This window comes from Trichechus manatus, unplaced genomic scaffold, assembly GCF_000243295.1.
Source record: "Trichechus manatus latirostris isolate Lorelei unplaced genomic scaffold, TriManLat1.0 scaffold00057, whole genome shotgun sequence".
NCBI lineage: Eukaryota > Metazoa > Chordata > Mammalia > Sirenia > Trichechidae > Trichechus > Trichechus manatus.
Window position 1 is genome coordinate 1411659 of NW_004443993.1, and position 20605 is coordinate 1432263.

Here is a 20605-nt window from a genome sequence, read left to right on the forward strand (position 1 = left end):
CGCCTCAGGCCCTCAGATCTCCTATTAGGGCCGAACTCAACCAGGAAGCAAGAGGAAAAGGCAGCCAAACTGGCCCAGTACATAGAGATCAGCCTTCAAGGGGCACACGGCAGCGCAGAGAAGGGCGGAGAGCAGCTCTGTGGGGCAAACCGAGACTGCCCAGCACATACTCTCAGACTCTTCTGATTTCAAGGGGCTCACTGTCCTCCGGAAGCCTGTCTGCAACTCCTATGGTTGGAAGGATGCCAGGCTAAGATTCTAGGCCAATGCTACCAAAGGAAGAGGGACCCTACATGATGTGGCCTTTGCTGACCACTTCCATCACTCATCTGGCCACTCATCTCCCCCCTCCCCACACTTCCTCCTTTCTACCCCTGGAACTGAGTGCCTTCTGACTGCTGGGACTGTTGTTTATCTCCTCTCCTTCCCACTTCAAGTCTCAGCTGAAATGCCACTTTCTCAGAGAAATCTTCCTTGAGTCCACCCAGGCTAAATTAGCTGCCCTCTACAGAGCCCTGGTGGCACAGTATAAAGAGCCTGGCTGCTAACCAAAAGGTTGGCAGTTCGAATCCACTGGTCACTCCTTGGAAACCCTATGGGGCAGTTCTACTCTGTCCTATAGAGTCGCTAGGAGTTGATGTCATGGATTGAATTGTGTTCACCAAAAATATCTGTCAACTTGGCTGGGTCATGATTTCCAGTATTGTATGACTGTCTACCATTTTGTCATCTGATGTGATTTCCCTGTGTGTTGTAAATCTATAGCTATGATGTTAATGAGATGGATTAGCGGCAGTTATATTGATGAGATATACAAGATTAGATGGTGTCTTAAGCCAATCTCTTTTGAGATATAAAAGAAAGAAGCAAGCAAAGAGAGATGGGGACTTCACACCACCAAGAAAGCAGTGCCAGGAGCAGTGTGTGTCCTTTGGACCCGGGGTTCCTGCATAGAGAAGATGTCAGACCAGAGGAAGATTGATGACAAGCACCTTCCCCCAGAGCTGACAGGAACAGAAAGCCTTCCCCTGGAGCTGGTGCCCTGAATTTGGACTTCCAGCCTACTAGACTGTGGGAGAATAAATTTCTCTTTGTTAAAGCCATCCACTTGTGGTATTTCTGTTATAGCAGCACTAGATAACTTAGTTGGAATCAACTCAGTGGCAACAGGTTTTTGGTTTTGACTACCCTCTACGACCTAGCACTTCCTTCTAAGCACCTATCACTACCTGAGTGAATCTTAGTGCTGACCTTACTTGTGTTTTGTCCGGCTCCTTCAGGGGCATGCTAGCTCCTTGGGGACGTGGACTGTGTCTTTTATTCACCGTGCCAGGTGCTCAGTAAATGTCTGTGAATAATTGGGGAGGAGGAGAGTTTCTTTTTTGTTTATCAAGGGACAAGAACCACCCATTTGAACCCCAGATGTCAGCAGAAATAGTGGATTAGGAAGCTCCAAGGTATGCCCCTCCATAGACACATCAAAAAATCAAGCAAATACTGTTAGAATCAAGTTCATCAGAACTTTGGAAACAATCAAAGCTGCCAAGAGAATGCTGACTCAAGCAAAAGGCACCTCTGGAGCCACGGAGGCTGGATGAACCCCTGAAACTACTGGCCTCAGGTAATCTTTAAACCTGGAACCAAAAATAACCCCTGAAGTCTTCTTTAAACCAAACCATAGTTTAACTAGTAAAGAATGTCTGCCTTGAGAATTGTGCTTTCAAGATTTACCTATATGGTATCAAATTGACAACAGCAACTGGAAAGAAAGATTAGATAGGAACCTTAGGGGGCAGTGAGTTAATATTAATGGGGAGGAACAATTCAGAAAAGAAGGGTGAGAATGGTTGCACAACTCGAAGAATGTAATCAATGTCACTGAACTGTACATGTAGAAACTGTTGAATTGGTGTATGTTTTGCTATGTATATTCTCAACAACAAAAGCAACAAATAAATTATAAATAAATAAACAGATGAAAAAGGTAGCTTAAAAACAGTGGGGAAGCTTCTTAGCATCTTCACTTGACCTTGGCCCATCCTTCTTCAGGGCTTGGGGTGGTCTTGGAGACAACAGCCTGCATTCCAGGTGTGGGACCCTGGTCCTGCGTTCTAGAGGGAGCAAAGCAGTTCTCCAAGAACTGTTTTTGTCTGTTCCAACCTGTCTGGGGCTACCTGAAGGACTGAGGCAAGGACCTTAGCCTCCTGGGGCAAAAGATAACAACTGGGGCAAAAGACGGACACACCAAAAGCCTGCGAAGAAAAGCTAAGGAGAGAGTTTCTTTGGGTAATTAGAGCTTTCAAAGCACCTTGTATATTTGGGAATTTAGAAAGCAACCTGCATGCCCAGGGCAGGACATATGCTCAGAAAAGACCTGAGAAGACCCCAAACTTTCACCTCTGGCCGATCCCTAGTCTCAGCGCAAGGAGAAAGTGAGGGCTGGGCTCAGCGTTGAGGGAGTGCCCCAGCACACAGCCAATCTGCAAAGACTTCTTGTTGTTGTTGTATGCCTTCTAGTCACCTGCCCCCAGGTGAACCCAACTCATAGTGACCCTATAGGACAGAGAAGAACTGCCGCAAAGGGTTTCCAAGGCTGTAATCTTTACGGAAGCTGAGCAGATCACCAGGTCTTTTCTCCCATGGAGTAGCTGGTGAGTTTAAACCGCTGACCTTTTGGTTATCAGTTGAGCACTTTAACCTCTGCGCCACCATGGATCCTCCTGTAAAGACCAGGAGAGGGGTTTTCGTTTTCTTTTTTTTTTCCTTCTCCAGAATAAATAACTCTGACAGCTCAATAACAAAAACACAAACAACCCAATTAAAAAATGGGCAAAGGACTTGAATATACATTTCTCCAAAGAAGATATACAAATGGTCAACAAGCACACGAAAAGATGCTTAACATCATTAGGCATTACAAACCCACTGCCATCGAGTTGATTCTGACTCATAGTGACCCCATAGTGTTTCCAAGGCTGTAAATCTCTATCGAAGCAGACTGCCACATCTTTCTCCCATGGAGCTGCTGGTGGTTTTGAACCCCGACCTTTCAGTTAGCAATCGATCCCTTTAACCATTGTGCCATCAGGACTCCTTCTCATAGTGACCTTATAGGACAGAGTAGAACTGCCCATCCCATATGGTTTCCAAGGAGCAGCTGGTGGATTTGAACTGCTGACCTTTTGGTTAGCAGCCAAGCCCTTAACCATTGTGCCACCAGGGCTCCATCCATTAGTTATTAAGGAAATGCAAATCCATAACCACAATGAGATACCACTTCACACTCACTAGGATGGATGGCTATAATTTAAAAAATGGGAAATAACAAGTGTTGGCAGATGATGTGGGGAAATTGGAGCCCTTATATATTTCTGGTAGGAATGTAAAATGGTTTAGTCGCTGAGGAAATGAAAAAGTTTGATGGTTCCTCAAAAAAGTTAAACATAGAATTACCATATGACCCAGCAGTTCCATTCCTAGTCATACACAGAAAAGAACCGAAAGCAAGTACTCAAACAAATGCATGTACACACGTGTTCATAACAGCGTAAGTAACAATAACCAACAGGTGGAATCAACACACATGTCCATCAGTGAGTGAAAGGGTAAAGAAATTGTGGCATATAAATACAATGGAATACTCTTCAGCCATAAAAAGGAATGAAGTACTGATACATGCTACAACATGGATGAACTTTGAAACATTTGCTAAGTGAAAGAAGCCAGACACAAAAGGTCACACATGGTAGGATTCTATTTATACGAAATATCCAGAATAACTGCGTAATAGGTACAGGGCTTCCTTTTGGGGTGGTGAAAATATTTTGGAACTAGATGGAGGTGATGGTTGTACAAAATTGTGAATGCCATTGAGTTGTTCACTTTAAAATGGTTAATTATGCTAAACGAAATAAATCAGTCACAAAATAAGCAAGTATATAGAACCCAAAGATTATTAATGGTTACTAGGGGAGGGAGAGAGGGGAAAAGAGGGAGTTTCTGTTTGGGGAGCATTGAGTTTGTTAATGGTGGTGGAATCTTTTGGAAAAGGATACTGATAATGGTGGCACATGAAAAAATGTAATCAATGTCATTAAATTGTAAATATGGAAGGTGCACTGGCGAATGTTTTGGCGTGTATGTATTCACCACAATTTAAAAAAAAAGGTTAATTTTATGTTATGCGAATTTCACCTCAATAATGAAGGAAAAAAGCATCACCCATTCTCTATCACTACTGTTCAAGCAGTGAATGTGAATGACGGGAAAATCTGGGAGTGAAAAAAAATACAAAATGGTGTGGCTTCCCCAAATTCTTCAAACGCAGGCAAGAGTTGACAACCAACAGCTCTTTTGAAGAGTAACTGCCACCTCTCCCAGGCGTACCTTTAAAGACTAAAGATGTCCACTTAAACATTTCTTCTCATATTTACACAGAATCGACAAGCAGTGTCCATTTCTTCAATGACTTTTGTCTTCCTGTCTACTCCCCGGAAGCAAGTCATCTGCTTCCAAATGCTCTAAGCTGCTCTGAACCTATTTGGACTGAGAGGTTAAGCGACAGGCTGCCCCAGGACAGGCGATAAACCAGGCAGGAAATAACATCCAGTGTTTACTGAGGACCTACTACGTGCCAAGCACTGAAGTTAAGCACTAGACAGACATTCTCTCGTTTAATACAACTCAATGAGTTAGAACTATTATTATCCCCATTTTAGGGATGAGGGAACTGAGGCTCAGCAAGGTACTGCCTCAAGTAAACCGTGCGGCAGGGTTTGAACCCATGCAACCTTCTTCCTCGGCCCACACTCCCATCTCTCCTCTTACTGCCTCTAAGCACCTTGGCTGTTGTTTTTCTTACCCTGAGCCACTTAAATCACTCTCTTTATCAGCCTGGCCCTCGAGTTGGAAATCTTTGGAATGGAGGGTGGGGACACACTCCCCCTACCGACTCATGAAGAAAAGCACAGCGCTCACTATGGGCCAGGCCTCAGCTCACTCAATTCTCACGGCTCTCCTATAGGGTGGTCACTACATGACCCCCAATTTACAGACGAGAGAACTGATAAATAGTTCTAAGGCGCAAAGGGAGATGGGGTCGGGCGTCAAATCTGGAGCCACGCTCACAGACCAAGAGCAGCACGAAACCCAACTCAGTATAACAGAATCCTCTCCCCGCCCCCCGGGCCAACAGAGCACTTTTATACAAGAATCCTACAGGTCGCGCAAAGGGCCATGCCCAGCCGCTACGTCGTTCCCGCTCCGCCCAACCTGGATCGCCCAACAGTCGCCGCGTAGCGCACTCTGGGAAAACCACAGGGCGGTGCTTGAGAAGGACCCGACCGCCTCCGCCTTAGTTGTCTTAACCTTTGACTGAGAAGGATGGGCCACCCACATGGCACTTATTTTTTATCATTTTCCCCCACCAGCAATTCAGATTATGCCTGGAATTCTTCCAGAAAAAAGCCTCTACGAGTTTGAGTGTTTTCAGACGCATCAGGCACTCATTCGGACAACTGGACACTCAGGTGGGCCTTCACTCCCGGCTCCGCTGGTTTCGGACAACGGGCAGAAGCAGCGGCCAATCAGCTTCACTGAGTAGCAGAAGGGCAGGGCTAGCCCTTAAAGGAGACACGACCCGTTAGCAGACCGGAGGGTGACCCGGATGATGGCGGCCGGCGCGGCCCTAACCCTGGCCCTAGGGCTACTACTGCCGCCAGTGGGGGTTGGATGGGCGGGGCCCCCGCCGATCCAGGACGGTGAGTTCACGTTCCTGTTGCCCGCGGGGAGGAAGCAGTGTTTCTACCAGTCCGCGCCGGCTAACGCAAGCCTCGAGACCGAGTACCAGGTAGAGGTTCCCGAACCTGGGAGCGAGCGGAATAATAGACAGGGGGCGTGGCCAAGCCGCTAAGGCGAGACGTGTATTAAAAAGGGAATGGGGAGGAGCCCGCGCGTGACAGCGTGTGGGCGGGGCTAGGGTGCGCGAGCCAGTGGGGGCGGGGCTAGTGCATGTGAGTCATGAAGGTGGAGCTAGAGTAAGACAGGCAGAGGGGGCAGGGCCAACGAGTGAGGGGGCGGGGCCAATGGGAAGGAGAGGAAGACCTTCAGAGGGCAGGACCCTCCTCATTGCGCAGGGCCAAAGGGGTTGGATGAAATGACGGACGCTGGTGGGCCTGAGTGCTGAAAGGAAGGCTGGAAGAAACGGCTGGTCAACATGAGGGTTTCTGGGGGTGGGTTGAAGGAAGACGGCAGGGCCCTGTAGTTGTTTGGGGCGTGACTAGGTAAACATCAATCAACGACCTTCGAGGGGGGCGTGACCAGATGAAAGAAAAATACCAGCCAGTTGCCTTCAGCGCGTTAACTCATGGACACCCCATGGTGTGTTAGAGTAGAACTGTGCTCCACAGGGTTTTCAGTGGCAGACTTTTTGGAAGTAGAGGCACATCTGGGTGGACTAGAACCACCAACCTTTCCGTTAGCAGCAGAGGGCGTTTGCACCTCCCAGGGATGAAAGAGCAGATCCCAAAACTGTCATCAATGAGGGTGGAGGCACGGTGCGGCTGGAGGGATGGCTGGGGGCGGGACGGGAGTGTCTGTGCCAGGTAGGCCCTTGGTGGTCTGTATTGGTTCTGTGCTAGTTGGCCCAGGCCTGGCCTTTCTAGATAGGTGCTCTGGACTCACCCCCAGACCCCCACCTGCTTTTACCTGCCCCCCAGGTGATCGGTGGTGCTGGGCTGGACGTGGACTTCTCCCTGGAGAGCCCTCAGGGCACGTTGCTGGTCAGCGAGTCCCGCAAGGCAGACGGGATGCACACGTGAGTGAAGTCCTGCTGCCTGCCTGGGTTCGGTTACAGCCCTGCCCCTCCCTGGGTGCCTCGGGTTACCACCCTGCCTGCCCCAGGAGTCCCTCTGGGCAGCCGCTCAGAGTCATGTTTGTGTGTCTGTCTCTGCGCAGGGTGGAGCCCACAGAAGCTGGAGACTACAAGCTGTGCTTTGACAACTCCTTCAGCACTATCTCTGAGAAGCTGGTGTTCTTTGAACTCATCTTCGACAGCCTGCAGGACGACGAGGAGGTTGAGGGCTGGGCTGAAACCTTGGGCTGGCCTGATGCCGTGGAGCCAGAGGAGATGCTGGATGTCAAGATGGAGGACATCAAGGTGTGCCCAAGCCACTCCTCCCAATCTCTGCCCTTCTTCCTGAGCTGAGGCACTCTCCTTGGCCCGACCCCACATTTCTAGGGGCAAAATCCTGTTCCTAGGGCTTAAATAACTCATGACATCTCCATAACCACTCCATGAAGTAGGTCCTGTGCTCTACGCATCCCCACTTTACACTGGTGGAGAGAATGAGACACAGGATGGCTGACTCTTCCAAGGCCACAGCAACTAGCAAGCAGCAGAGCCAATATTTGAAGCCAGGCAGTCTGGCTCCAATGACTTTCCTGTTAAGCATTACTAAATATGTGCTTAATATGTGCTTTACATATATATCAGCATTTAATTCTCACAGCACTTCTGAGGTGTAGAGAAGACATCGAGGTCCAGAGAGGTATATTAACTTGTTCGTGGTCACAAAGCCAGGGAGTGCAGAGTGAGGATTTGGACCCAGCAGCCTGCTCCCCCACCCCACCACAGTCACTCTCCCTGTCTCCCCCAGTCTCATCGGTCTCTGCTCCCCGAAGGGCAGCAGCCTGACCTTGCTCCCTGTTCTGCCCCCCCAGGAGTCTATCGAGACCATGAGGACCCGGTTGGAGCGCAGCATCCAGATGCTGACACTGCTGCGGGCCTTTGAGGCACGCGACCGCAACCTGCAGGAGGGCAACCTGGAGCGGGTCAACTTCTGGTCGGCCGTCAATGTGGCTGTGCTGCTGCTGGTGGCTGTGTTGCAAGTGTGCACGCTCAAGCGCTTCTTCCAGGACAAGCGCCCTGTGCCCACGTAGCCCCCACCCCAGAACCAGGGCATCAAACCGGTTTGAGCTGGTTTGTTCATGGCCAGCAAAGTGAAATAGGAACAGACCTGAAGTTTTACAATTTGGCAGATTCGGCACGGTACCCGGCAACGGGAAAAATTATGGGTCAAAGCACTGGAATGAGCAGCTCAGAAGAAGGTGTAGTGAGCCCTTTCAGGAGTCTGATGCATGAGACTGGATTACTGGCAGGACTGTAGGAGAGTGACACACATTCAAAGCAGTGCGGTCGGCTGCCATCTTTGAGTGGGGCAGCCCTGCTTTGAACTGTGCTCAAAATCTGAGGGCAAGAGATTTGGTTGCTATGCAACATGTACACTGCCCTTGTTCTCTAACAGGCAATTTAAGTTTCTAGCGGGCTTCAACCTGTAATTTTTCCCGTTCTGGATATCTTTCTGGTTCACCGTAACTTTAAAAATTCAAGTCTTTTCCGGTGACACTTTCTCAGCCATGACTGAACTGGGCAGAACTGGTTCGAAGCCCTACCCAGAACAAAGACTAGGGGAAAGGAAGGCAGAGGGGTGTGTGATTGTGAGACTTGGGGATCCCTCCCCCAGCTTTGTTCCCAACTGAAGGGAGGTCGCTGTGTGCCTCCTCACTTCTGGGGCTGGACAGGGAAAATCTGCTGGCTTGCAGGCCTCAGCCCTCCAGGGCTGCTCCTACTTTCCTGGAAATCGTGCATGGTGGGCACAGCAACATCTGAACACAAGCCTTGGGTTTTCTGGCCTCTGCCTTGGACCCTATCATAAATGTGCCTTAGCCTGCATCTTCCAGCCTGCACCAGTACTGCTAATGCAGGCAAACTCTCCTCCCTTCCTTTCTGCACCTGGGCCTGGGTGCTCTGAGCCAGGTCGTGGTGAGAGGGGCCTACTGCTGTGGGACTCCATGCCTTCTTCCTGTCTTTGTCTTCCTATCAGAGGCTGGCTGCTGATGCTGGGGCGGGTGGTGGCGCGGGGGCCTGCTCTTGCCAGGAGCAGGAAGGAGACACCGCTGCAGTGTTCTTGCCAGGACAGTCACTTTATTAGGCAGCAAGGTGCCCGCCCCTCAGCCCAGCAGGAGCGGCTAGGGTGTGAGGTCCGGCAGTAAGAGTTCTGGGATGGGGGCCTACAAGACCCCCGTCCCTCCCCCTCTCCCGGCAGGGGCTCCACACAGCACTGAGGGGTGGCCTGGCCAGAGCCTGCGCAGGATCCTCAAGGAACAAAGGGTCTGGCCTGTGTGCCAGAGTCAATAAATTATGGTCAGAAATCACAAAGCCTGGTGATTGGGGCTCAGGGACAACAACTGGGACAGACCTGCCCCCGAGGCCCCAGGCTTGGGGCAACCAGGAGACGGGAGGGGTCTCCCACGAAGCTCAGAAGAAAGGTCGGACGGGAGCCGATGGAGGTGGTCGCCTGGGCACAAAACAAATCAGAAAGCAAAGTTTGACTGTGACCCCGGCTGGGCCAGCAGACCTGGGCCCCTGAGAGGGCAAGAAAGGGAGCAGGGGGCCCTAGGAATGTCTTTGGGAATGTGGGACAGGGAGGGGCCTAGTCACAGCTAAAGTTTGGGGTGGAAGGCAGGGATTCCTTTTCTCCTCAGCCATTGAGACACCACCCCAAGATCACATCCTGGCCCCACATCGGCGCTGTGCCAGGGGCAGCTGGTGTGTGTGCGTGCGCGTGCTTATTCGTGTTCCCCACTCCTGAGGTGTTATGGAAAGTAAAAGCTCTGCCCTCTAAAGCCTGGTTTCCTCTCCAGAAGAAGGGAGCTCCTCCCCACCCATGGAATGGGCAGACAGACGCCCATGGTGGGACAGACACACGGGTGTCCCAGGCCTACTATGGGGACTGCTGCCCCACGTCCTCAGCCTGAACATCCACACAGAAGGCCCACACAGCAGCCACCAGAATCGTCTTCCCTTTATTTTAGTTTATTAATAGGATACAGAGTGCAGGCACTTACAGTGGTCAAACTGAGCGAGGAGCAGGCAAGGTCTGCTCAGAGAGGCCACCCGGGACTCCACCCTAGGAGGCAGGCGTGGGTGGGACCCAGAGAGACCCTCCAAAGCCTCCCCAACCACACACAGCCTGAGCCCACGCCACCCTGGGGGACCCAGGTGGAGGCGGGCCGAGAGAGGGGAGAGCAAAGCCAGCTGGGCTGAGGGTTCCGGGTCGGCGAAGGCACCTCCGGCAGCCGAGGCTGGGCCGGGCTCATGTCCTGCAGTTAATACGGCTGAGGAAGGAATATGTACAACTCCAGCCTACAGAGGGGCTCTGGGCCCCCTGGGCCTGGGCTCACAGGGCCTCACCCTAATGAGAAGTGGACACTCCCCAAGCCCCAAAGTGGACCAGCGGGGACAGGTGCCCTCAAAGCCCCTGTCAAAGAAGCCTCCAGGCAAGTACCCCCTGGATCCCTTCCTCAAGATGGCACCCAGGGTACAGTTCCCTCCTCTGCTACCCTGAGACCCAACCCCCCAAAGTGCAACACCCCAGCTCCCCCCAGCTGGGAATGGGGTCAGGCCAGCCCCTAACTGGGGCTAGGCTTGGGGGAGAGACAGGCTGCCCACAGGGGACCTGGTCCCACACAGGGGCAGGGAGGGCCAAGGATGGCGGAGGGGCCCAGACCACCGAAGCTCCTGCATGAAGGGTATGCAAGGCCCCCAAGGACATTCCCCCGCAGCCTAGTCGAGCAGGGATGGCTCGGCTGGGCGGATAATGGTGGGCCGGCTGGGTGCAGCAGGGGGTCTTCTGCTGCAAAGAGAATAGAGACGGGGAGGGGGAGACGGCAGTGAGGCCGGAAGCAGGACAACAAGGAGGACCCAAGCCCATCAGCTCACCCTAGGTGCTCCCAATACTGGATGCGAGGCCTCACTGGCTGCTAGGGGAGTCATTCAGACCTAGGCATTGGCCCCCCGCCGTTAACCTGATTGCTGTGTGACCCTGGGAGAGTCGCCTGCACTCCTGGATCCTCAAGGGAGAAGTGGGGAGAACAGAGCCTAGCCCACAGGGTGTGCTGGGGTAGAGGTAGGTGTGGTGCAACAGCTGATGCCCGTTTGTACTCAATAAGGAAACCACCGTAAAACCCAGAAGGTGCCCAGTGTGAGGTCTTCCTGAGCTGCATGACCCCTTCCCGCTGCAGCACTTAGGCAGAGGACTGGGCCTGGGAGCCCTGAAGTCAGCCGTGATCACCTGTCACTGGCGCCCTGACTTTGGTCCAGTGACTTGGCCTCTCTGGGCCTCTTTCCCCATCAGCCAAGTGGGGATGATAAGGCGCCTCCCCCAACACTTGAGTGCACATGGTGAGCTCAATGGGAGGGAGTCACATGGGGGCCAGGACACCAGTGGCACAGCTGGGGTGTGGCACAAGGCAGGGGCCTGCATCCAGCCTTACCTGGGCACTCCGGGTGGGATGCCGGGTGGAATCCGAGCCGGCCTCGATGGGATCTGAGGCGGGGCCGAGAAGGGGTCATTGTTGGCAAACACGCTCTGGGGGCCAGGCCGGGACGGGATGGGGGGTGCCGCAAAGGAGCCTACCGCCCCCACTGGTATGGGAATTAGGGGGGGCCCTGGAGTAGGGCCTCGCACTGCTGGGGGCCGGCCCGGCGGATGCACACTGGACACGGGTCGGCGCTGTGGAGTGGGGCTGTGGAGGAAGGAGAGGGTGGATGAGCTGGGATGGGGCGGGGCGGGGGGCAGGCGCACTGGCCATGCAGCGCTGGCCTCAGTCACCTCTGCTCTAAAGGCCACCTCCTCGCTAAACAGGGCTGGCTCCAGCTGCCACCCAGGGAGATGCTGGTGAATGCCTGGCCCTGGGCAAACGCAGCGCAGGTATCCTCTTCCAAACCTGCTCAGGGACGGCCCTCCTCCTCCCCCTCCTGAGCCAGGGCCCCGCACCTCCCTCCCTTGCCCTGGGCCAAGGGCTGCTTGCCTCTGACATCATGCCACAATCCCTACCCAGCAAGGCATCTCCACACTCACTAGCCCCTCTCTGTCCTCCCGACCTCCTATCTCTGAGCCCACCCTCCACAGCTGAAGAATCTTCCAGAGTTTAGCCCTGCCCTCCAAATCAAGCCCCAGTGGCTCCAGAGGCCTGCAGCCTCCCCACTGGCCCACCTCAGGGCCTTAGCACCTGCTGCTTCCCTGTGCCTGGACTCAGTGCCCCTGCCCTAAGGACTGGTGCGTCCCTGAGGTCTCAGTGGGCTAGTACCTTCTACGAGATTTCCCTGACTAATTCCCCTGCCACCTGCACTGTTACTGGGGAGGCGTCCCTGCCCAACGCTCTGAACAACCCTCGCTGGGGTCTCGTTTCCCCCCGGCAGCTCTGGGGTGGTGGGGTGTGCTGGTTATACCCTCCCTTGCCCTCCAGACTCTCTCCCACCTGCCATTCTCGGCCCTGCACCAGGAGGCTGACCCCTATGGCCAGCACCAACCCAGTCCCTGGCCCTCTGGCTTCCCCCTGGCTTTAACCAATGGAAAGCTCCAGAAGACTGGAGGGTAAGAGAGGGGGTCAGGGCATTTACTCACCATTCCTCTCCACTTTGCTGGGTAGCTCCGAGCTCCAGCTCAGACCCGGCACCTTTAGCCATTCTTTCCCCTTGTCCCTTCAGGCCCAGGTGGGAGCCGCCCCCACTGTGGCTAGCCCTGCGCTCCACCATCAGAGGTGGGTTCCCTGGACCCTGCCCACCCTTGGGTTGTGCCTTGTTTCCTGCTAGGACCCCGACAGGCACGCAGAGGAGTGGGTGCCCGGGTCTCCCGGACCTGTGACTGCTGGTAGTCTGGAGCCAGGTGTCGTCGACAGGCGGGGGCATGGGTGTAGACACAGTGCTGGTGCTGATGTCTCCAATGATGTTGAGTGCCTCTTTGAGTGCGTGGTACATGCGCAGCATGTCGTCCCGCCGCTGGGCCTGGTCGGCTGACTCCTCCATGAGGCTGCTCTGGTCCGCCGATGAGTACAGGTAGGCCAGCAGCTCATGGTGGATGAAGGCCTTCGTCTGGGGGCAAGGGCAGGAAGGGTCAGCCTCGAGCAGGGCTATGCCCTCCCTGCCTTTTAGCTGGCCACTGTGACTGACCAGGAAAGCGGCCACCATACCCTGTGGGGCTTTCTTTGTTTTACTTTACTTGAGAACGCGTTTAAAATCCAGGGGGCCTCCCACCCAGTGACCTTCCGAGTCCCTCAGGGGAGTTTAACTGTTCTTCCCGAAACACCTCACAAGATTCCTGTGAAACATGCCTAGAAATTTAGTCCTAGTATCTTATCTCTTTCCTTGCTATCTTTTCTTCCATTATATCTTCTAACTGGCTTTTCTTGGAAAACAAATTGGTTTCTGTTAATTAATTTTATACTCTGTTCCTTCCTGAATCCTCCTATGGGATACAGTAGTTTTTCAGTTACTTTTCTTGGTGTTTCCAGGTACATAACACTCATCTTTTGAATTTTCACACCTCTAAATTATTTTTCTTGTCTAACTACACTGGCTAGTGACTCTTGAATAAAGCTAAACAAAAGTGGAAATAGCTGCCCTGTTCTTGATTTCAGAGGGGATGCTTCCACAGCTTCCCCATTAAGATCAAGACTGGCTTTGAGACTGAAATGCATAGATTCCATTGGTATATGGTATCCCATAAAGGAATGGATGTTGAGTTTTCTCTGATGCATTTTCAACATCTGCAAAGATGACCAGACTTGACAGTCCCTGAATTGTGAACCACGTGAATGCATTAGCTATTCAAAAACTTGAATTTAGAAGAACTGGTAAAAGGGAAAATAAAATGTAACCTAAAGGTACAAAAAGCAACAGTGAAAACTTCTTCCATTCCTGCCTCCCTAGTCCACTAGTTCCCCTCTTAGGAAGCAACCACTCTCACCAGGTTCTTGTACAAACTTCCAGAGATTTCAATGTACATATATGACATATATATTTCCCTTTCCTTTTTATATACAAATGAATATTCTGTATTGCTCCATACTTTTTCAGCTTAACAATGAAAGTTATTATAGACCTGGAGAGCATCCTCTTTTTTTTTTTTGATGATAGACCATTAAACGGATAGTTCGGTTGTTTCCAATCTCTGACTGTTATAGAACATTGCTGAAAACAATGACTGTAGATGTTCACATTTGGCATATGGGCAAGTGCGTCTGTGGAAGAAATTACTAGAAGTAGAACTGCTGGGCCAAAACATAAATGCATTTTAAATTTCACAGCCGCAGGATCGTCTGTATCACATATTCCATCTGTATTTGAGGAAGTTTATCTGGAAGGACACCCACAAAACTGTTAACATTGATCACCACTGAGGAGACCAAGAGGAATGAGGCGAAAGGGTAAAGGACTTGAGACTTTTACTTTAGATCTTTTACAGTCATAACACAAACCAAACCCAGTTTTTATAGCTTTCTGAGTGCCTAGAGCTGAGCCAAGAGCTTGACGTGCAAACCCCGAGCCCTCATAGCGGCTTGGAGTGGGAGACGTTATTAGTATGGCTGCATTTCACTGCCCAAAGCCTGGGGAGGTTCAGGTGAGCCCTGGGGTAGACAGTTAAGTGAAGGCGGGCTGGGCCTACAGACCGCGAGGAGGCAGCAGCAGCCCAACACCAGGCCACGTGAGGGCCAGACTCAGCCTGGGTTTGAATCCCACCTTCTCTAAGCAACTTTGGGCAGGTTTCTTGACCTCTCTAGGCCTCTGTTTTCCTATCTGTAAAATGAGGGTAAAAGCAATGCCTCCTCCTAGGGTTATTATGAGGCTCAAATAAATTCATGGGTGGCATAAACGGTTACACACTCAACTACTAAATGAACGGTGGGTGGTCTGAACCCCCCCAGAAGTGCTTTGGAAGATAGGCCAGTCAACCTGCTTCTGGAAGGTCACAGCCTTGAAAACCCTATTGAGCAGTTCTCCTTTGCACAAATGGGCTCGAGGGCAACCAACAACAACATACAAACTATGCAGCATGTGGCAAGCACTCCCAGGCGTCAGCCAGAATTACCTGAGAAAATGGGAGTGTGGCTGTGGGGCCTGAACCCTCCGATTTCTCTAGAGAGGCTAGGAATCCAGACTCCTGATTTTTAAAATGAGTGGTGACTTATTCTCATTTTCAACTTTATGCAAACTGTGTCCAGGCCAAATCTGGCTATGGGCCACCCACTAGCCACAACCCTGTGACTGGCACTCACGTTGTTGATCATAAGGTGCATGATGGTCTTTGGCATGAGATCGCGGATGGATTTGTTGATGATGGCCACGTATGAGTCCACCAGGTTGCGAATGGTCTCCACTTGGCGCTCCAGTTGTGGGTCCATGGAGAAGGTGTTCTCCTGAGCCCCGTCCTCATTTTCTGCCTGCAAGGGGGGGAAGGGGAGGTGGTGAGGGTTATTTTGGCCTGAGGTGAGTGTGGTATAGCCCCACTCTTCTGGGAATTGCTCTCCTTGCTCCAACAACAAATGACCCTCCGGACTGGATCGTCTCACCTGGGGATTGGAATAACATGCTAATTTGGGGGCCGTGTTCATTCTGCCTCAAGGATGGGAGAAGAGGGAGAAGAATAAAGCAGACATGTTCCCAGGCCTTTCTATGTCCCTGTACTTGGCCTCTGCTGGAGAACGTCCTGGGCCCCCATAACAAATACCCATCTGCTTGACTCGTGTGAGGGGGTGTCTGGCAAACACAGGCCTGGAAATGGCTTACCCTGTGGGAAGCCTTTCTTCCCTGGGGGGTAGGGGTGGAGTGGGGGTGGGAGTCAGCTCAACCTAAGGTGTGCTGGCCCAGCAGGCAGCTCCTTACCTGGTCCTTTTCAGGATAGACCCCGGCTCGGAGGAAAGAGGCCTTCCAGCTATCCACGTCCTCTTGGGAGTCACAGGCCAGCTCAATCTGCCGCAGGTCCTTGTAGACATTCCTGAGGTGGGCAGGGAGAGGCTCACACTCGGCCCTGCTCTCGGGGCCCAGCAGGCCATGCACGGGCAACTGAGTTGAGGAGCAAGCTCTGGGGTCTGCTCAACCCAAAATGGAATCCTGACCCAGGCACTCAGGGCCAGGAGGCCACGGGCAAAGGGTGGCACCTAGCTGGGGCATGTCTCCTCATCCGAGAAATGAGGACAGTACTAGCGCCTACGCCCAATCAGGCAGACAGGCGTCATGAGTGAGTGTGAGCGCAGCACCCTCCATGGTGCCAGGCGCAGGGCACACACATCCGCAGGTTTGGGTTTTTGTTAGCTCTCCTCTCCTTCCTTTGGGAATTGCTCATCCCCTCCTCTGCGAGGGCCAACTACTGCCAACAGGAGTAGGCATGTGTCCCACAAAACCCTCCTCTGGTTGGGGAACTCCCACCAACGGTTGTCAGTTAGTCTCGAGCAGTGCTGTCCAACAGAACTTTCTATGATGGTAGAAAAGTTCTCTACTGCTCTCTCCAATATGGTGGCCACTGCACACTAGAAATGTGGCTAGTGCGACTGAGGAGGTAAATTTTTTATTTTATTGAACGTCAATTAACTTAAGTTTAAATAGCCATATGTCACCAGTGGCTACTGCGTTGGAAGTGAAGGGCTAGAACGTGCCCAATTCCCGGCCGTGGGTGCAGATGGGAGCCATCCAGGGACAGGAGCTAGACTTCCGGGAAAGGCTATGAAATGTTGGGCAAGTGTGGGTCTGTGAGCGAAAAAAGGTTCAGAGCCACAAGGCTGGAAGAAAAACAGCACAGACATTAACTAGAGTTTATGCACAGCGTTCTCGAGGCCAGGCCCCGTCCCACAAGCCACACACGCTATCTCATCCCACAAGGCAGGTGTGGCCAAGATAGCTAGGCTGCCACCAAAGCCTTCGCATGAGACCAAGATTTGAGGTTAGGCATGGCCCTGAGACTGAACAATGAGCAGTTGGTGACGGGCCACCCTGAGCAACTTCTGGAAGGAGTCCTGAGGGGGAGGGGCTGGAGCGTCACCATGATGGTTGGAGTGTGGGCAGCCATCCTGGGTGAAAGTAGAAGCCGAGTGTTGAGGAAGGTGGAAGAACAAGAAGCAACGCCTGGCCCAGGCAAGTGGCTTGGAGGCAAAGTCTGGACTTCATTTACATCAAAAGACAAATAGAGCTCTATATTGTTTCCATCACCCCACAGCACAGGGGAGCACAGGGCTCAGGGAGATGGGATGGGCGTCCAGCACCACATGGCCACGGAGTGCTTCACACGCACCTGGCCTGGCTCATGCAGAGCCCAGAGTCTCCCGCTCAGCCTCAGCGTCTTGGGCCAGGGCTGAGCCCAGAAGAGCTATAAAGGTTTTTAGAGCAGGCAGGTGGCTACATCAACCTCAGTGCTTTAGGCCAGCCCTGCACAAAGCGGGACACCGAGTTTCCCTACACAGCCCTGGAACAAAGCAGGAGGCTCTGCTGTAATTGGAATCTGCTGAAGGGCATCGGGGAAGACAGTCCTGGGGCCAGACGGGGCTGCCGATGCCCGCCAGCTGGTCGTGTGGGATACTGGGCCTTTTCTGACAGGTACCCCGACTCAGGTACCCTGGCTCCCGGACGAGGACCCCTCCTGGGTCCATCCTCAGCCCTTTTTCTTGCCAAAGGGCTCTCTTCCTGAGTTGAAAGAAGCACGGCAGCTCGTGCTGAGCCTCCCTCCAACGCCTCCTGTGATGGACGAGCTAGGAGCCTCCTGGCCCTTTTGATCTCCATCTACACTTGCCGTGGTGATCTCACCAGTCTGGGAACATTACACCCCATACACACATACAGTGACGACTCTCCAACTCACACCCCTACCCAGACCTCGCTCCAGAACACCACCTCTCTCCCTCCCCATGTGTGTCCCCAAGCCCACCCTGGCTCCGCCTTCCCTATCTCTGCTGATGTTGCTCGGCCCATCAGGAGCTCAGGCCCTAACCCTGAGGACTGCCACCAACCCCTTTTTCTCTCACATCATATCCACCAGGAGTTGGTCAGCTTGGTCTGACTCTTCCTCTTCCTCTATGTCCTTGGCCCCACCCTGCTCAAGCCTCGGTCATCTGCCTGGACCAGTGACCTGGCTCCCAGAGTCTGTTCCCCCCACAGCAGCCAGAGGGCGCCTGTGAACACCTGAGTCAGATCTCGTCCCATCTCTGACAACAGCTTTCCATGGCTCCCACCTCACCTGGACCCTCATTTCATCCCGGTCTCTGCCCACAGAGGTCTTCCCTGACCACCCAGCGGAAGCACCCATGGCATTTACCTGCTTCTCACCTGCCTCCCTCCACAACGTGTGACCCCAGGGCAAGGAGCTCTATGCCCCTGGGCGAGGGCGGCACCCGCACACAGCCAGTGCTCAGTGAAGGCGGCTGGATGCCTGTGAGCGAGGTCTTCTTCATCTCCAGCCCTCCCAGGGACTCACGGGCCCCTCACCTCTGCTCCGTGTTGAAGATGGCAAAGACGTGCTTGTTGGACATGAAGCCCTTCTCCACGTCGCGGATTTTGAGGTTGTCCAGTGGCAGCATATACTTCTTCTCTTTCTCCTGAGGGCAGAAGGGAGGAGTGACACTGGGTTCTCGTGAAGGTGCCCAGGCTGTGCACCCAGCAAGGAGCACCCAACACGTTCCGTGCTGATTGTTTGACCTGTTCGACACCTCTGCCACCATCCCCCACTCACTCACTCTGCCCCAGCCACATCCCAGGCAGGCTCACCCCAGGGCCACTGCACGGCTGGGACCTCTGCCTGGAATGCCCACATGGATCCCTCCTTGTCCCCTTCAGGTCTGTGCACAGAGGCACCATCCTAGAAAGGCCTGCCCTCACCCTGCCCCTCACTCTCTCTGTTCCCCTCCTTCCCCCCTTGCATGGCACACCGCAGACTCCGCTTGCTGACTGAGGCTACTGTCTGTCTCCCTGACTGATGCATCAGCTCCTCACAGGGTTGCTCAGCTCTGCCTACCTCTGCCCAGAAGCCAACCACTGCTCCTCTCCAGGTTGAACGAACAAAACCATTAACTCAGTTACATCTTCACAATGGTCCTGGAGTAATTTACAACTACGATCCCACTCTACAGAGGCGGACACTGAGGCACTGAGCAGGATGGGCAGTGAGTTAGGGATGGGCTGGGATTTAAATTTTGGCTGCTTCAGATGATCCCAGAGCTGGAGCACGAGGCTGTTGAGCTGATGCCTGAGCCCTGATGCCACACAAATGCTACTTCCTAACAGCAGTCTTGTCCAGGGGGCGCTGACTGTGTGCCGAGCTTGACAATCCCGACTGCTGCTGGGAAGCAGGCTCAGAGAAGGCGCCCCTGGCCAGGGGTGGGCGGCAGGAGAGTCACAGAGCTGGGAGTCATGCTCCGTAGCCCCAGACTTACCTACCAACATCGGCCAAGCTCCTCCTGCGTGCCTGGCTTGGGCTGGGCGTTACCCAGGTTTTCTATGTCAGGACCCCAGTGTACCGTCAGGGTCCCTAAGGCCCAGGCGGCCTCTGTGCTGCCACGGTGCTCCTACTCACCAGCTCACACACCCTTCCACCTCACTGCCCAGGAAACCTAAACCCCAGTGGGCTTACAGGACACTCAGCTCAGATGTCACCCAAGTCTTCAAAGCCAATCTGTCCGACCCAAAGCCAGGTTCTCTCCTCCGCCCTCTGGGCCTGCCTTTCAGGACCTGGGCTTCTTTGGAGAGGGGAGACCTGCCCCTCACCCAGCAGTTCACTTCTCTTCATGTGTCTGTCACTGTCCACCGGAAGGCTCCAGAAAGCAGCCTAACACAGCTGCTGCCTCAGAGATGGGGGGGAGGCCATCTTGGTGTCTCAGGACAGCATGGGATGGGGGTACAAGCAGCAGGCCTGGTGCGCAGGCTCTGCCCTACAGCGTTAGGACCACTGATAGGCCAGAGGCAGAATGCTGCTCTGCCAGCCTCGGGTGCCTGCCTAGGGCATGTCACTCCCCCTCTGTGCCCCAACTTCCTCATCTGTCAACCGTGGACAGCAGGAGTGCCCCTCTTTGTGCCGAGTGAAGATGAACACAACGTGGGGAAGGGCTGAGTCCAGTGCCTGCCACAGCCATGGCTCAAGATTCGCCGCCGAGTCTTTTCTTTTTTGCTTTCTCTCATGGCTCCAGGGCCAGCCTACCAGGCTCTGGGCAAGGAAGAGGCAGGGCAGCGGGGTCCAGTGGCCCCAGAGGTGGCAGGTCCCCACTCCCTGCCATTCAGGCTATAGATCCAAGGGGGAGGGAAAGTGGTGAAGAAAGGCTGAGTAATGCAAGGCCCTTGTCCCGCCACCCTCTCAAGGAAGAGTTCTGGGGGCTCTACAAGGGTCCAGGATGGGGAGCACTGCAGCCCCCCTGCCTGAAGTTTGTGGAAGGGCCTTCACTGCCCCCACCCTCTCGTGTCATGAGGCAGGAAGCCACCAGTCAGCCGGTGGGGGCCAAGTAACTGAGTCACAGTCCATTCTGGCCCCGAGCGAGGCGCCACATCTGGAAGTGTTTATATTGCGATTCCGCCCAGAGCTCGGCTGTTGCCTTCTTGACGCTGCAGGCAGACAGGCGCACGCGCGTGTACACACACACACATACACACACACACGCACGCACAGAAGAGTGCATGCTCCCCGCCCCCACTACCGTCCCCCAAAGAGACCTCCCCTGCACACAGAGGCCACGGACCCAAACGCTCCATCCCACCCACCCCCAGCTGCCTCCCCAGCCCCTCCTTAGGGTT

General features: G+C 53.6%; 2 protein-coding genes across 9 annotated transcripts in view; one reads left to right on the forward strand and one right to left on the reverse strand.

Moving 5' to 3' along the window:
• Positions 1-5376: 5376 nt before the first annotated feature.
• On the forward strand, positions 5377-8138 carry TMED1 (transmembrane p24 trafficking protein 1). Of its 2 annotated transcripts, none has more exons than XM_004378333.3 (4): positions 5377-5848; positions 6717-6814; positions 6955-7156; positions 7720-8138. In XM_004378333.3, exons 1-4 carry the CDS (start codon positions 5666-5668, stop codon positions 7936-7938), a joined length of 702 nt encoding a protein of 233 aa, XP_004378390.1. In that variant the 5' UTR covers positions 5377-5665; the 3' UTR covers positions 7939-8138. The 2 variants fall into 2 exon arrangements, with proteins under 2 accessions (XP_004378390.1, XP_023588960.1); XM_023733192.1 differs by having other exon boundaries at positions 5377-5759; positions 6688-6814.
• Positions 8139-9227: 1089 nt separating this feature from the next.
• Positions 9228-20605, reverse strand: part of DNM2 (dynamin 2) — a 98631-nt gene continuing 87253 nt past the window's right edge. For 4 of the 7 annotated variants that reach the window (XM_004378338.2, XM_004378336.2, XM_004378337.2 and 1 more), the window contains 6 exons: positions 18314-18423; positions 15725-15836; positions 15118-15282; positions 12702-12934; positions 11335-11586; positions 10617-10694 (listed from right to left, as the gene is read on the reverse strand). In XM_004378338.2, the coding sequence (XP_004378395.1) occupies positions 10625-10694; positions 11335-11586; positions 12702-12934; positions 15118-15282; positions 15725-15836; positions 18314-18423 (942 nt within the window). In that variant the 3' untranslated portion in view covers positions 10617-10624. Of the gene's footprint in view, positions 9357-10578; positions 10695-11334; positions 11587-12701; positions 12935-15117; positions 15283-15724; positions 15837-18313; positions 18424-20605 lie in introns of those variants that run through there. The other 3 variants (XM_023733191.1, XM_012556134.2, XM_012556133.2) reach the window with 3 other exon arrangements.